General features: G+C 40.7%; 1 protein-coding gene across 1 annotated transcript in view; it reads left to right on the forward strand.

The window, feature by feature from the left end:
* Positions 1–9357: 9357 nt before the first annotated feature.
* Positions 9358–16440, forward strand: part of LOC311036625 (ryanodine receptor 3) — a gene marked incomplete at its 5' end in the record, with an annotated part of 257158 nt that continues 250075 nt past the window's right edge. The window contains one exon of the mRNA XM_084045450.1: positions 9358–9411. Coding sequence (XP_083901576.1) covers positions 9358–9411 — 54 coding nt within the window. The remainder of the gene's footprint in view (positions 9412–16440) is intronic.

A 16440-nucleotide genomic window follows, 5' to 3' on the forward strand; every position in this document is an offset into this window, starting at 1 on the left:
GTTTTGCTCGAAAAAACATTCTTTGGGCTAAAAAAACGAAACTGTGAAAAGTGATGACTCATCACTAAATCATTATTTTGTGGGTCTGTTTTTAGCAGAATTAATATTTTTGGTGCAAAACAAATGTGCCTATATATTGCCTATAGGCCTATATAGGGATATCCAGAGTTGCGTTGCTCATGAGACGCGGGTACACGCCGTCACAAACTTTTTTTGGAACCGTGCGCACGCACAGAAACCTGCCATTCACACCTCCACAACCTTTTGTGTCACACTATAGCGATTTAACAAAGGAAAGCGCTATTTACATATCGACAATAGGCAATTGTCTTAACCTGCTAATTCACGTGCGCGTGCAGTCATCAAATTGAGCGTCACTAACTTCTTTCAAACACCAACGCAACGCTGGGGATATCAGTCAGATCAGCTGTCCTGACTCCTGAACAACCACATGTGACAGACTTGACACAGGGCATCGATTCCCTAGGGTCATTGCCGGTGCGTGCACATATAGTTTAAAGTGGTTCAGCAGCTTCGGATGCACTGATGGATGAATCAGTGTCAGCATGCGAGTCCCAATCAACCTTAGGGAATACAGTGCTATAGGCATTTTCCTGAAAATACTGAACCGACTGATATACCGTAATTGCTGGACTATAAGCCGCACCTGAATGTAAGCCGCACCAGCTAAATTTAGAACAAAAAACGAATGTGTACATATACAAGCCGCACCTGACTATAAGCCGTATATGGGCATGCCAAAGATGGATGGGCGTCAATACATCCAAAGGCCCAAATATGGAGATTCAATTACATCTCTCTCTACACTCTACCAGGCATAGTGCTGACATCATAGATGTCTGACATCACAGACTGGCCTCCAATAAAAGAGATCACATGAAAAATAAGACACGCATTCTGTTAGTGAGCACGGTTGCAAAAGGTTCACATTATATTCAGTGTGTTGGTGGTCTGTCAAATGTTACACTGGACGGCGAACGTGAGACAAGCACCAGATATAAGACATGCTGAAGTTATACGGGTAGTAGCCTCGGGGCACAAGGTGTACTCCTTTGGAGGTTACAGTAGTACAGATACGAAACCTCGAATAAATCCGATCAATGTGTGCATTTTCAACACAGTGTCTATGCAATGGGTGAAGTTGCCTCCATCAACAAGAAAGAGGAAGAGAGGATACGGTCCCCTTGATGTTCCTTGCTGTCGCAAGGGCCACACTGCTGTGTTGATAGAAGATATCATCTGGATCTGGGGGGGGAGTTCGTGATGATTACAAGACTTCACCTAGAAACTCCATTCCAACTTTAAAAAACAGTTACTGCTATTTTTCTAGTTAATTTATAGTATTAGCTTGGTGTCAATTAGAATATTATTATATTATATTAATTTATAGTATTTTAGTGTTGATCCAGTGTTAATTTATTATATTGGGTGTTTAAAGCAGTGCCTAATATGTATGCCAGTGTTTGATATAATACAGCTATTGGAGCAAATATCAACTATACAGGTACATCGTTAAGTATTTTTGGCAAAGATGTTTAGTATGGAGTGAAGACAGAAGGGGGCACAGTATAGAGCCCTGGGGGACTCCGGTCTAATAACTATAGGGTTTAGTGGGTCAAAGGCAGAAAAAGCTATGTAATGAGCAAGTTTCAAGTCCCTTCAAGTTGATTTGAATATTCTATTCAAATGAAGGGAATCCAGTGACTTCCATAAACATAATAAACCACGGTATGATTTGGAAAATGGTCAGGAATAATGTTATTATTAAATAACATTAATTATTGTTAAATACAGTGATTTGTTGTCATTAAGCTAAACATGCCAGACCATGAGTGTTTTTTTTTAACTTGATTGTCCATCATCATCATTAGCAGCACATACTTTTAACATTACACTCTTCTTTATTCAGAGCTATAGTGCTTACAGTTAGTTAATTAAATTCCGAGGAGTCCATTTGTTTACACTTCGGAGCTACGCCAAAACTGACAGTGAACGTCATGGCGTCACCGTCGAACCCCCCCACCCCCCTAATGTCCCGTCTTTTTCCGTCGTGCTTGGTACAATCTGTTTGTTTTTATCCTGAATAATAGTTGTTATTGTCTCCGCCAGGAGACTATGTTTTCACTTTCCGTCCCGTCCCCCCCTCGGCCAAGCTAACATTGGTCAAGCCTCACGTGACACGTGACAATACGTTGAAAGAGTGTGCTCGGATTGGCTAGTGAGACGCATGACGTAATAGCGGCCTTTAAATAGATGTGTCACTTTGAAAGAGTCGTAGCCTCTTTCAAAGTGAGGTAAGACAGGAATAATCACAAAATGGCTGAGAAATGGCGGAGCAATACATTATGTAGACACACTGGTGTCATCACAATACGTAATATAAATAGTTTAGACAGGATTAATCAAGAACAGTACATTTCAGTACAAACTGATATCACAGTTGATGACAGTTGATAGCACGGTTCTGCTGGCGGAGACTTGTGCTCCGAGGAGCACATTCTCTAGTTAACAACTGTATTGTGTATTCAAATTCCCGCCATCATAGTCTACCGAATCCCATCACTGAATTTAACAACTGAGATGGTCACAGAACATGTTTTCATTCAAATTATATTAAAATAAAATGTGTCACTAAAGACAGGTGAGTTCTCAAACGGTGTCCATCGACAGCATCCAGCCACTAGATGTCGCACTATACTCAATAATACCAAACACTGCTGTCTAGTTGAATGAAGTGGATGCTGGGTCATTTTAAGCATTAATTTCCAATGCTGCAAGGAAACAGTGACAACTGAATATGTTGTGGTAATTTAATGCTCAACATGCATAGCTATAGGTTTAATTTAGGCTGCAACGTTGTCCTATCTACACTTTACATTTAAAGGACAGGCCCCCCATTTCATAAGATAATATCTCAAGGAAGGTCCCCAATCTACACGGAGCCTGTGGTGTGCAGTGGTGGAAAAAGTACTAACATTTTTTACTCAAGTAAAAATAGCAATACCACAATATAAAAATACTCTGCTACAAGTAAAAGGCCTGTGTTCAAAATGTTACTTGAGTATAAGTACAAAAGCATCAAAATATACTTAAACTAGTAAAAGTACTACAATATTTGAAAATAGCAGATCTACAAGCTTGCGACGCATTGTGAGCTTGCAGATCGGCTATTATCAAATAGCCAATGTATAAAATAGGGCTTAAGTTGTTAATTTATGTTTTATAACATAATCATTTATATCTGCAAAGTAGCCTAACTAGTAACTAAAGTTTTCAAATAATTGTAGTGGAGTAAAAGTACAATATGTGCCTCTGAGATGTAGAGGAGTAGAAGTTAAAGTATTGAAAATTGGAAATACAGTACGTAACAAAGTAAAATAAATAAATCAATAAAAAGTCATTTTTTAATTTTTTCCCCCCAAAAACACATCATTGGCACGTTGCGCCATTGCAGTAAAACACGTCAATGGCACTCAATGAGTTAACTCGCCCCCCTTAGCGAGAGACCCCTGGGGTCTGAGCTTCATGTGACGTCGTTAGAGAGACGCTCCTCTGGTCGGCGTAGCGGGCAGGCAGCATTGGGTGGCAGCAGTGGATGTTCAGTCCAGAGTCTCTTCAGCAGGTCAGTTAACACAGCATGTCGGCAAGTGATCACTGGAGCTAGGGCGGACGATCCACTCTGCTAATCCCCAGCCCTATGTCTATCTACAGGAGACCATAGACGCAGCCTCCCCTCCTACTAACGTGAAGGCAGCTAAACTCCCCCTGACTATCTGTCTTCACCGCCGGCAAGACTAAAACCTGCAAACGGCACCCTCCCGTCCACAGAGTGTCCAGACGTGCTCCGCTCCTGATCACAGTTCAACTAAATGCTTCATCTGGTCAGTCATACGTTTGCCCTCGCTCACGCCTGGCCCCAATAGTCATCTCATCTTCCACATCTGAATTCAATCCACAAGTTGCAGTGGTGGAAGAAGTACTCACAGTTTGTACTTAAGTAAAAGTATCAATACCACAATCATAGAAATGTGTTGAGTAAAGGTAGGCCAAAAAAAGTATTGGCATCAAAATGATTACTTATAGTGTAGTACTATACTTTACTTTACTTATAGTAGTAAGTAAAAGTACTCATTATGCCATTTAAAAAGTTATCAAATGTATAACAATCTTTTGAAAATAGCAGATCTACAAGCTCACAACACCTCGATGCACCGTGAGCTTGAAGATCTGCTATTTCCAAATATATGAAAAATCCTGCAGGTGTCCTAAAGGTATCCCACTTTACTTTTTGTGTCCTTTAAACCTAATAAATATATTTAATAAAACTAAGTCTAAGTAGATTAGTTACCTATTTTAGGTCAACTGTTTTATACAGTTCTAAAACTTATTTTAGTAAAATAGTTTATTCACTTTTTTTTTCAAATATACCTTGAGTTAACTCTTTTCCCCTTTCTCCACAGGTGAAGGATTCACCAAGAATGGATGATCAACTTTAACAGATAGAGGCAAGTAGCAAATTTCAAGCAATATTTCAAATATTAAATACAATTATTGAATTATACCTTAAATCACGACATGGAATGTCATGAAAATAATTGTTACACTTCAATTCAGTTGGTTCAGTTCAAAAGTGTTTCTCTATCAAACATATGGGTGACATAGCTCTGGTCCATAGCGTTAGAAGGAGTAAAGGAGAACTCATTCAAATACTATGGATCAGATCTATGTGTGGCACAGTGTCAAACAGAACTGAGTCAGTGTCACTGACAATATGACTGAGTTCTGTTTCAGATCAGTTTGTGTCTTAGATAAAAAATAAAAAATAAACATGGCACTTTGACTCTTGTCTTTTTTTGTTGTTGTTCAAGTTGTGCCTAATCAGCTTGGTCCAAAAATGAGGAATAAAAGTAGAAAGAAATACCCAAATAAATCACAACACTCCTATCGGTCTGGCAGTGAGTTTCAGTCTGACCTTACAAAGTGGACCCTTGCACTGGCACATAGATCGATCAGTGGCCGTGGGCCTCAGGCTCCTGGCTCGCCATCTTGCATCTCCCAAGAAAGATCTTCACTGTTTTCCAACAAGGACCAAAATCCTGACCTGTACAACAGGTCATAAAGAAAATACATATCAATGACTTAAATCAAACCAATTAAGTGATTCAGGTACTGTGGGTCAATTAACCTTGGCTGCAGTGGACACAACTAGACCCAAATTGATGGCTGATTGCTGTCAGCTGGCTGCCCAGCTAAGCCGCCTTGATTACGTTGATCACTTGATTACATTCAAATTATATTAAAATAAGGAGCTTTTGAAGAAAATGTGTCACTAAAGACAGGGGAGTTCATTCTCAAACGGCGTGCATCGACAGCATCCAGCCACTAGATGTCACACTATACTCAACTACACCAAACACTGCTGTCTAATTGGATGAAGTGGATGCTGGCTGGGTACTTTTCAGCATTAATTTCCAATGTTGTGAGCAAACAGTAGTAGTGAGGAGACAACTGAATATTTCGTGGTAATTTAATGTTCAACATGCATAGCTATAGGTTTAGTTTAGGCTGTATCGTTATCCCATCTACGCTTTACATTTTAAAACCACACAGTCAGATACAGACCTAAGCCTGATATATCCATTACAACAGGGGTCTTCAACAGGGGGTCCAGCCTCAGGGTTACTACAGGGGGCCCCCCACATCTTTGTGACTAGTGTTTTTTTTCCATTAACCACTTGAACCCTAGTATCCCTTTTCTGGGGAGAACTTTAGCCAAAAATAGCAAATCTACAAGCTCACAACACCTCGCGCTGCAAGGCGTTGTGAGCTTGTAGATCGGCTATTTAGGTGTGTAGAGGGGAAAAAAGAGCAGCAAACGTTTATCTGAAACACAATTTTTGTACAATATAGAGGGGGTCCCTGCTTCATCTCTCTCTCTCTCAGCTAGGGGGTCCTTGGCCTGAAAACGTTGAAGACCCCTGCATTACAAAATTGTGTTTCTTTTTTTAAACAATACTTAACTCTTTGCCCTTAGCGAGGGACCCCTGGGGTCTGAGCTTCATGTGATGTGGTTCAACTCCCCAGAGAAACGCTTCTCTGGACGGCGTGGCAGGCAGGCAGCAGTATAGTGGATGTCAGCAGGTCAGTTAACACGAGCATGTCGACAAGTGATCTCTGGTGGTGGAGCGGCAAAGCAAAGTTTGTTGTTTACCCAGGGTGTTGGACTAAGTGCGGAACTTATTTACAGCCAGACCCTGCATGGACGGAGCCTGGACATACTCTGCTAATCCCCAGCCCCTATATATCTTTCTATCTACAGGAGACCATAGCCTCTCCTCCGGCTCCTACTAACGTGAAGGCAGCTAATCTCCCCCTGACTATCTGTCTTCACCGCCGGCAAGACTAGAACCTGCGAACGGCACCCTCCCCTCCAGGACGATGTGCTCCGCTCCAGATTGAGTTCAACTGCATGCTTCATTCTGGTCAGTCATATGTTTGCTCTCACCCACACCTGGTCGCAATCTATGGTCCCATGACTCCCATCCCAATAGAGTATCTCATCTTCCACACCTGAATTCAATCGATAAGTTTCCAGTGGTGGAAGAAGTACTCACATTTTGTACTTAAGTAAAAGTATCAATACCACAATCACAAAAATGAGTTGGGTAAGAGTAGGCAACAAAAGTATTGGCATCAAAATTATTACTTAAAGCATCCTAAGTAAAAGAGGCAGAATGTGCCATTTCAAAAGTTTTCAAATGTATAACAATCTTTTGAAAATAGCAGATCTACAAGCTCACATCGCATCAATGTGCCATGAGCTTGTAGATCTGTTATTTTCAAATACATGAAAAATCCTGCAGGTATCCTAAAGGTAAGTATCCCCTCCGACCAAGTACATTTTGAATTCCGACTTTTAATTTTAAAAGAGTATTTCTACATTGCAGCATTGATACTTTTACTTAAGTAAAAAAATGTGAGTACTTTTCCCACCACTGATAGCTAATCCCTGTTGCAAAATGAAATTGCCACGAAATATTCAGTCAGTTAGAACAATTCCGCAAGAGGGCAGCATTGGATAATTAAGAACAGCACAGCGTTTTAAGACCTGCATATTGGTACAACCGGTTTGTTTTATCCTGAATAATAGTTGTGCTTGGCAGGCCATTACATGGATTGTTTATTAACTGATGCACCTTGTGAGTGAAACTGGGTTAGGCCAATAGGATTCTAAGTGGTGGGATACGGATAATGGGCTACCCTACCTACCTGGACAAATCCGTGGCAATTGATAGGTGGTCTATCTATTATATACACTAGTAGTGGTTCTCAATCTCAACCTTTTCAGGCCGTGACCCCCCAAAATAATCATATTTGAACTGGGGACCCCCCACACTGACAAGCACTTGGAATTGTATTTGTAGGAGTCGAGGCATTGCATTTTGTTTGACTCGGTTCCACAGATAGATATTGTGAAAATATCAGATCTACAAGCTTGTTGTGAGCTTGTAGATCGGCTATTTTCACAATGTTTGCTTCTTTCTTATATCATTTGACAATTTGGCCAATGTTTCACCAGTTGTTATAGTATAGTTTGTTGATTACTACTGATGCAGTAATGTTTTTTTTTCTTTTTTTCCCCTGTATTTTTATGTCATAGGTATTTGTCTCTTAAGTCGTGTGGGGTTCCCGACCCACAGGTTGAGAACCACTGATTATATACACCGTGGAATGGTTCGGACAGACTGATAGGTGATCTATCTCTTTTATATACACCGTGGAATGGTTTGGACAGACGAGACTGGTGCATAATGGACTAAAGACAATATTACTGATAAGATGTTCTGCATTCAGCCATTCTAGGCTATTCATGGAGCACCAGGCATTTAATGTCGAGTCGTTCAGACTACCAGTTCCAGATGACTTGAGCTATACTATGCAATACCACACGTTGTCATGCTACCTGCATGTACAGTGTATTTGGCTATTATTTCCGCGTAACAGTGCTGCTTAGGGGCTTTCTAAATAGGCTATTATTTCCCTGCATAGGCAAATGCAGTCGTTTGATACAGTACGCTGCCCCATGGCTTACTTACAGGTACATTATAGGGTAAAAGACTGACATTTATTCAGACATGACCGTTTGCATGCATACTGGGCCTATTATTCAACACGTAAACATGCCCTGTCCTTTCAGGAGCTGACCGTGGTCCTGAAATACCATGTAATGCATGTGCAGCAGCAAAATGTCAAATTGATTTTCTTATAGCCTACATAGCATGTACGGTTTCGCAGTAAAAAAAATAAAAATAAACATAATAAAATTAATAATATAAATAATCTATACATCTATCTAAAATAAATAATACAATTTTATTAAAAGATAAAATAAATGCATGAGCCTTTGGATGAGAAATTAACTGACTGCATTGCATTCAATCAATACGTGCCATGAAAGAATGATTTAAACTCGCGCTGCTTTCACGTTTATATTCAGATCTGCCGGCGGTGACGTCGAAGATAAAGATCCCATTGCGCCTTTGACTTCTCACGACTTCCCCACCGACCGATCGTTGGACCGTCCCCCCCATTTGCTGCTATAGCCTACAGCCCCTCGATGCTTGCCAGGGTTGCCATGTCCGCTCATTATAAGCGAATTTGGGTTTTTTTCTGTAAATTATAAGTTGCGCGTTGCGTTGTTTTGGGGCTTGTTTCTAAGTGTAGTTGCTTATTTGGGCTCGTTCCCTAATGTTGTTTAAACCAGTGTTTCTCAAACATTTTCTAGTCAAGGGCGAGGCCCCACCCCCAAATTAATATGTATTTGTCTGTGGACCCCCCATCTGAAAATATGTTTTTTTTTGCCAGGGACCCCCATACAAGATTGGTGTTGTTAAAATGTTTCAAAAAAGATTTCTCTGCGACTTTGTGAGCTTGCAGATCGGCTATTTTCAAATAGCCAATTTAATATATGTTTAAAGCGGCGAGGGGCTCGCTGCTTTTGGGCTTGTTTTCATAGACCTGGTTGGCTTGTTTCTCCCACAAAACCTGGCAACGCTGATGCCTGCACACACCATCACTCCGTCCGTCCAGCAGCACGCACGGCACCGCTGGAGGAGCTGCACACGCACGGAGCGAGGTGCGAGGAGGTGCGGGTGTGAGAGAGAGAGACAACGCTCCTCTGCATGGCCGTGGATTAGAGCCATACATCATCATATATGCTCATATATCCACCAGAGAGGAGGGGAGCAGCAGGCGCGGTGCTGATGCTGCAGCCGGGACAGTGGAGGCTGATTCCCGGGGTCTGAACAACAGGCTCGTCGACAGACAGCCACCACCATGGCTGAAGGAGGAGATGGAGGAGGAGAAGATGAAATCCAGTTCCTGAGAACTGTGAGTAGCCTACACACATTGCTGTTGTAGCTCTGTCTGGTCCACCGCGGCCAGTGGTGGGAAAGTAACTAAGTACATTTACTTAAGTACTGTACTTAAGTACAATTTTGAGGTATTTGTACTTGAGTATTTTCCAATTTCCAATGCTTTTACTTCTACTCCACTACATCTCAGAGGCAAATATTGTACTTTAACTCCACTACATTTATTTGAACACTTTAGTTATTAGTTACTTTTCAGATATAAATTATGATATAATGAAACATACATTAACAACTTTAGCCCTATTTTATACATAGACTATTTGAAAATAGCCGAAGTACATTTTGATGCCAATACTTTTGTACTTTTACTCAAGGATTTTTTTTATTCTGGATTTTTACTTGTAACAGAGTATTTTTATATTGCAGTATTGGTACTTTTACTTAAGTAAAGAATTTGAGTACTTTTCCCACCACTGAATCACATTGCTGTAGCTCTGTCTGGTCCACCACGGCGTTTAGAAGGAGTTCTTCCTTAACGCTGCGTTACTTTGGAGCCGCTGGCCGCACACCCGCAGTATCACTGGCTGCGCAGCCTCTCGTCTTTCGTAAAGAATAAAAAATACCCTTTCGCTACTCACCAAAACAAAGGCGGGTTTAAGATGTTGAAAGCCTACTTTCCTTGGTGGGAACACTCGGATTCCCCCACCTCACGTCTAAAATGCACCTTTTGACCAGAAAAGAAAGATATTTCACCGGAAGGAAAACATTTTTCTGTTACTCCACTGCGCCCTCTAGCGATCTGGTGAATTGATTTTCTATTGACAAAATGTTTTTCTTCCGGTGAAATATTTTCTTTTCTGTCCAAAAAGTGTATTTTAAACGTGAGGTGGGGGGCTCCGAGTGTTCCCACCGAGGAAAGTAGGCTTTTCAGCATCTTAAAACCGTCTTTGTTTTGGTGAGTGGCGAAAGAGTATTTTGTATTTTGACTAAAGTCGATAGGCTGCGCTGCCGCGGGTGTGCGGGCAGCGGGTTGAAAGTACCATAGCGTTAAGGAGAACTCCTTCTAACATTATGGACCAGGGGTCTTCAACAGGGGGTCCGGGACCCCTATGGGGTCCTCAGAGTTACTACAGGGGGTCAGCCAAATATTTGTGTGATATGATTTTTCTTTTTACCTTAACCACTTGAACCCTAGCATCCCTTTTCTGAGGAGAACTTTAGCCAAAAAATAGCTGATCTACAAGCTCACAACGCCTCGCACTGCGAGGCGTTGTGGGCTTGTAGATCGGCTATTTTTGGTAAAGAGGTAATAGGTGTAGAAGACGGTAAAAAGAGCGGACCAAGTAAACAAAAAAAGTATAATCTGAAACACAATTTCATACAATATAGAGGAGGGGGTCCCGGTCCCTGCTTCATCTCTCTCTCTCAGCTAGGGGGTCCTTGGCCTGAAAACGTTGAAGACCCCTGCTATGGACCAGCACTAGGTCTCTCGGAGCTTTAGATATACTGACTGACTGATGTGGAAGGTTCTTTCTCACAATTCTGGTCTATATAACGGTTGGCTTACTTGGTATATTTTCGATCCCATTCATTCCTTAGAGGCGCTGATAGTGCCCTATTGTTTTGCGCATGGTACAGTGTTGGGCTACCGTGTGTGTGTGTGTGTGTGTGTGTGTGTGTGTGTGTGTGTGTGTGTGTGTGTGTGTGTGTGTGTGTGTGTGTGTGTGTGTGTGTGTGTGTGTGTGTGTGTGTGCGTGCGCGTGTGTGTGTTTAAACTTCTGCAGTCTTCAAGAAGTTCACGAGCATTGCTTAGTTTACCTTGCAAGCTAAAACGTCTGTCTTGTTGTTGGATTATGCCGACAATTCCTATATACCCCTATAATTCAATCAAATGACATCAAACATCATAAAATAAAACAGCTTCAAAAATACAGCAAAAGGCCCTGATGCATGTTTATTCATTCCCATTTAAAAAAGAACTATGATCTGCAATCAATGTGTATTTCTCGGGGTTACTGATTAAGTGGGTGCTGTCTCTCCCCCAAGCAGAAACTATAGCCCCAGGGATCCTATGCAGCATCACAGATATCGTTGCTGTCAGACAGAAACCTCCTATCTCCATATTCTAACTTTTTGTGTTTTTCCTAAATCCTAACAGTTTTTTGAAAAAAACGTATGTTTCTATGTCAGTGGTTTTCAAACTTTTTCATGTCAAGGACCCCAAAATGTATATGTATTTGGCCGCGGACCCCCATCTCAAAATATATTGTTCCAGGGACCCCCCCAGAAGCAAAGATTTGAGTTACAAATGTTCGCTTTAAAAATATATATATTCGAAGATTTGCACAAATATTCTCGATTTTTCAAAAATAGCAGATCTACAAGCTCGTATGAGCTTGTATGTCTGCTATTTTTGAATAGCCAAAGTGTAAAATAATGCTTTTTAGCTCAAATCTAAAAATGACACAGATGCATCCCAGGTCTAAATGGGTTAAAAAATGAATGCCCTACTTGATCATACTACAGCATCTTACAAAATATATATTTTTTAAAGTAGCAGATCTACTAGCCATGCGTTTTGAGCTTGTCTATCTGCTACTGTTGCTATTTTTCAATTTGAATCCTGTTTTGAACATATGAGGTTTCCACCCGACAGAGAAGACATGATCAGATGATAATGATTATTACAAAACATGCATTAACCACTTTATCCCTATATACTTAGGCTATTTGAAAATGGCAGATCTACAAGCTCATAACACATCGCGACAAGTTGTGAGCTTGTAGATTGGCTATTTTCAAAAGATTTTTATACATTTTGAAGACTTGTGAAATGGGACATTTTACATAATGACTACTTTCTACTTTTGGTACTTTGAATACATTTTTGATACGAATATTTTTGAACTTTCACCCCAGTAAATTTTGAATTCCGGACTTTTACATGTAACAGAGCATTTCTACCGTACATTATTAATATTTATACTCTTACTTAAATAAAAAATGTGAGTACTTTTTCCACCACTGAGTTCAAGACAAAACTGTGGACATTAAGTATATACCGTAAACGGTGGTTGTACCTTGCACTTCAAATAAGTGCTACTTACGAATTGAGTCGCTTCTTAACAAATAAGCTATTTTTATTACACAGACACGATGACTTTATCTGGTAATCTGACATCTTTGAGAAAAGACATGGGCCACAGAAACACCTGAAATCACTTTAGTCATCCGGGATAGATGAGTGGAGGGCTGGTGGAAGATAGACCCACAATGCATTGGGAGGCGTTTGGTTGGTTTCACATACCACTACCCCTGCCTGTGCTTTTCCTTTTTAATAAGCTGCTCACAGATGCAGAAGCTTACTTTTCTACATGTCAGCCACAACATACACTGCATATTCTATTTCGGATCATAAAGCCTTGCGTGCGCACAGCATTGGAGAGATGTCACTTGACCAGTGGTGGAAGAAGTACTTGTATATTTTACTTAGGAAAACGTAGCAATACCACAATAGAAAAATACTCTGTTAGAAGTGATAGGCCTTAGTGTTCAAAATGTTACTTACTAAAATGTTTGAAAATAGCAGATCCGACGCGTTGTGAGCTTGTTGATCGGCTATTTTCAAATAGCCTAGGTATAAAATAAGTGGTTAATGTATGTTTTATAATATAATAATTGATATCTGCAAAGTAACTAGTGACTAAAGTTTTCAAATAATTGTAGTGGAGTAAAAGTACAATATTTGCCTCTGAGATGTAGTGGAGTACAGTACTCCAGTAAAGTAAAAAATGCCTACAAATTGTACTTAAGTACAGTACTTGAGCAAATGTACTTAGTTACTTTACACCACTGCACTTGACCAAAGGAAAGGGTCCTGCACACACTGTACTAAGCTTGCAAATACAACTTGTTTGATTTGATTGATTTCAGGCTCTGAGGAAGAGCCACTGGGATCGAAACGTTGCCTTATTATTAATAACACAAAACATGCTCTTGCGAGCTTAATACAGTGTGCGGGACCATTTACTCTTCTCTAATAATTACAACCCACACAACATCAACATGATCATTAATGGCTTCCTTTATGGATGTAGAAATGCCTTGAAAATGCTCACTAATGAGCATTTTCTTAAAAGCTTAATGAAATGTTAAAAATGCCCTCCTTCAATTGGCTTGCCTCAGTAATCCATCGCATTACATTAACCTATTAAGAACTGAAGCCGATTCTACATGTCTCCTAAATCTCAACAGTTTTCTGAAAAACGTATGTTTCTATATCAGTGGTGCTCAATCTTTTTCATGTCAAGGACCCCCAAAATGTATATGTATTTGGCCGCGGACCCCCATCAAAATATGTTGTTCCAGGGACGCCCCAGAAGCAAAGATTTGAGTTACAAATGTTCGCTTTAAAAATATACATATTCAAAGATTTGCACACATTTTCACGATTTTTCAAAAATAGCAGATCTACAAGCTCGTAGCGCGGCACTCGGTGCCGTGCTATGAGCTTGTATATCTGCTATTTTTGAATAGCCAAAGTGTAACATAATGCTTTTTAGCTCAAATCTAAAAATGACACAGATCCAGGTCTTAATGGGTTAACAACAACTGGCCCGTAACATAGCACAACCGATAACCAATCAACTGTCAGTCCACTGCCTTGTGCTGTTGTGAAGCAATTTCAAAAATAACTTTTAAAGGGATAGTTCACCCCCAAAAGTGACCCATGGAGACTAGAAATAATCGATATTATTTATTTTTTGTCGCATTCCTAAGCCACTAATTTGATGACCAGCAGTGGTTTCGGTAGGAGACACAAAGAGTCCTTTAAAGAGATAATGACGATTGCACACATTTAAAAAAAAATAGCAGATCTACAAGCTCATAGCGCCGCGCTCTGTGCCGCACTATGAGCTTGTAGATCACAGTGTAAACCCGGTACTACCTTGCACTAACCCCCCCCCCAACAAAGTATATAATACTGTATATGGTTCAAGTGGTTAAAAACAGTCCTGTGCCATACTAAAAAATAGTGTCATAGAAAAAGGTGTAGTTTTCTTATTATTGTTGTGCGTTTCGTTCACCTATCCGTACGTACAACAGGGTATATGTGGGACTATTATGTTTGTATTCCAACATGTTTTGTCCATTCACTGTCTTGTAAGGTTTAACCATTAAGTGAGCTGGGAGAAGCATTTTGCTCTCCGAGGACAATAAATGTCATCTAATCCAATCCAATCTAATCATCCCTTGTCACCCCGGCACATGTAGAGGTCATCACATCAGCATGTCCACCCCCCCCCCCCCCCCAAACAGGGCTGACATTTCAGCACTGCCACCTCTGTTCATGGGGCTTGAACCTGAATGCCATCATTCTACTGAAAGGATTTTCCAAACGATCTTTAACCACTTAACCCTGTAAGACCGGGGAAGCATCTGTGTGTCACTTTTAGATTTATTTAGCTATTAAAAAATAGCAGATCTACAATCTTGTAGCGCGGTTGTAGATCTGCTAATCTTTTTTTAACGTGAAAATGTGTGCAAATCTTTAAATATTATATACATTTTATTTTTTTTGTAACCCAAATCTTTGCTTCTGGGGGTCCCTGGAACTAAATATTTTGAGATGGGGGTCCGCGGCCAAATACATATAATTTTGGGGGTCCTTGACATTAAGGATGTTTGGAACCACTGACATTATAGCAACATACGTGTTTTTTTTTTGTTAGGATTTAGAAGACATTTGTAGAATCCCCAGAAGCAAAGATTTGAGTGACAAATGTTTGCTTAAAAAAAATTATATTCAAAGATTTGCACACATTTTCATGTTTTTTCAATAAATAGCAGATCTACAAGGTCATAGCGCGGCACTCGATCTACAATCTGAGCTTGTAGATCTGCTATTTTTGAATAGCCAAAGAAATTGTGCGTTCCCGGTCTTAAAGGGTTAAAGGGTAAATTTACTCCGTCTTTTGTGTGCACCCCAGGCAGCTTTTAAGTTGCTTCAATATTTAGGTATTTGATATTCATTTTATCTGACGCACCCCCTTCCTATACTGTATATAAACCCAGTAACTTGTACAGTTCAAGTTCAAACTCCATTTTAACCGTGTTAGATCACATGAAAACACACGTCCTTGGTTCTGGTGACTCACAAAACAAAACAGAACAAAAAAACGAATGGGACAGACATGCATAGCAGACATGGAACTGCCCATCCTGTCCACGTGTTTTAAGATCATCAATGAAGGAAAATCTAAACATATTAATCATGATTGTCTGTTATTTGCTTTCAAATTATTTTATTTTATTTTATTTTTTGCGCCTATAATGGCATGTCCAAAATAGGGACACCAGGTTGAAAATGGTTCAAAAAGTTGCGGATTTGTCACCGAATGCAATTCATGCTTTTGTTAAAGTTTAGACGTGATCCTGGGAGTCGAAGGATGACTGCTCCTTTAAGGGCTTTGGATGGCTTGTTGCATCCCTCCACATGGGGCAGCTAACCGAATGGATGTCGAGGGGACTGTGTGTGTGTGTGTGTGTTTGTGTGTGTGTGTGTGTGTGTGTGTGTGTGTGTGTGTGTGTGTGTGTGTGTGTGTGTGTGTGTGTGTGTGTGTGTGTGTGTGTGTGTGTGTGTGTGTGTGTGTGTGTGTGTGTGTGTGTGTGTGTGTGTGATCACACGTTGAATGCAAAGTGGGGCTGTAGCCGTGTGGTGCAGTCAGGCTGCACCAGACATGCCACAGCAGAGCACGTTGCAGAAATTATTCATCAGCTCTAGCGAGGCACAGCTGAACCACTCAGCCTACAGAAGACCTCAGCAACACACACACACACACACACACGCGTGCGTACGTGCGTGCGTGCACGCACACGCACACGCACACACACACACACACACACACACACACACACACACACACACACACACACACACACACACACACACACACACACACACACACACACACACACACACACACACACACACACACCAGCACACCAGCACAACATACACACACCCACACCCACACTTTGCGTT

This window comes from Gymnoscopelus microlampas (assembly GCF_963454915.1).
Source record: "Gymnoscopelus microlampas genome assembly, chromosome: 20".
Taxonomy (NCBI): Eukaryota; Metazoa; Chordata; class Actinopteri; order Myctophiformes; family Myctophidae; genus Gymnoscopelus; species Gymnoscopelus microlampas.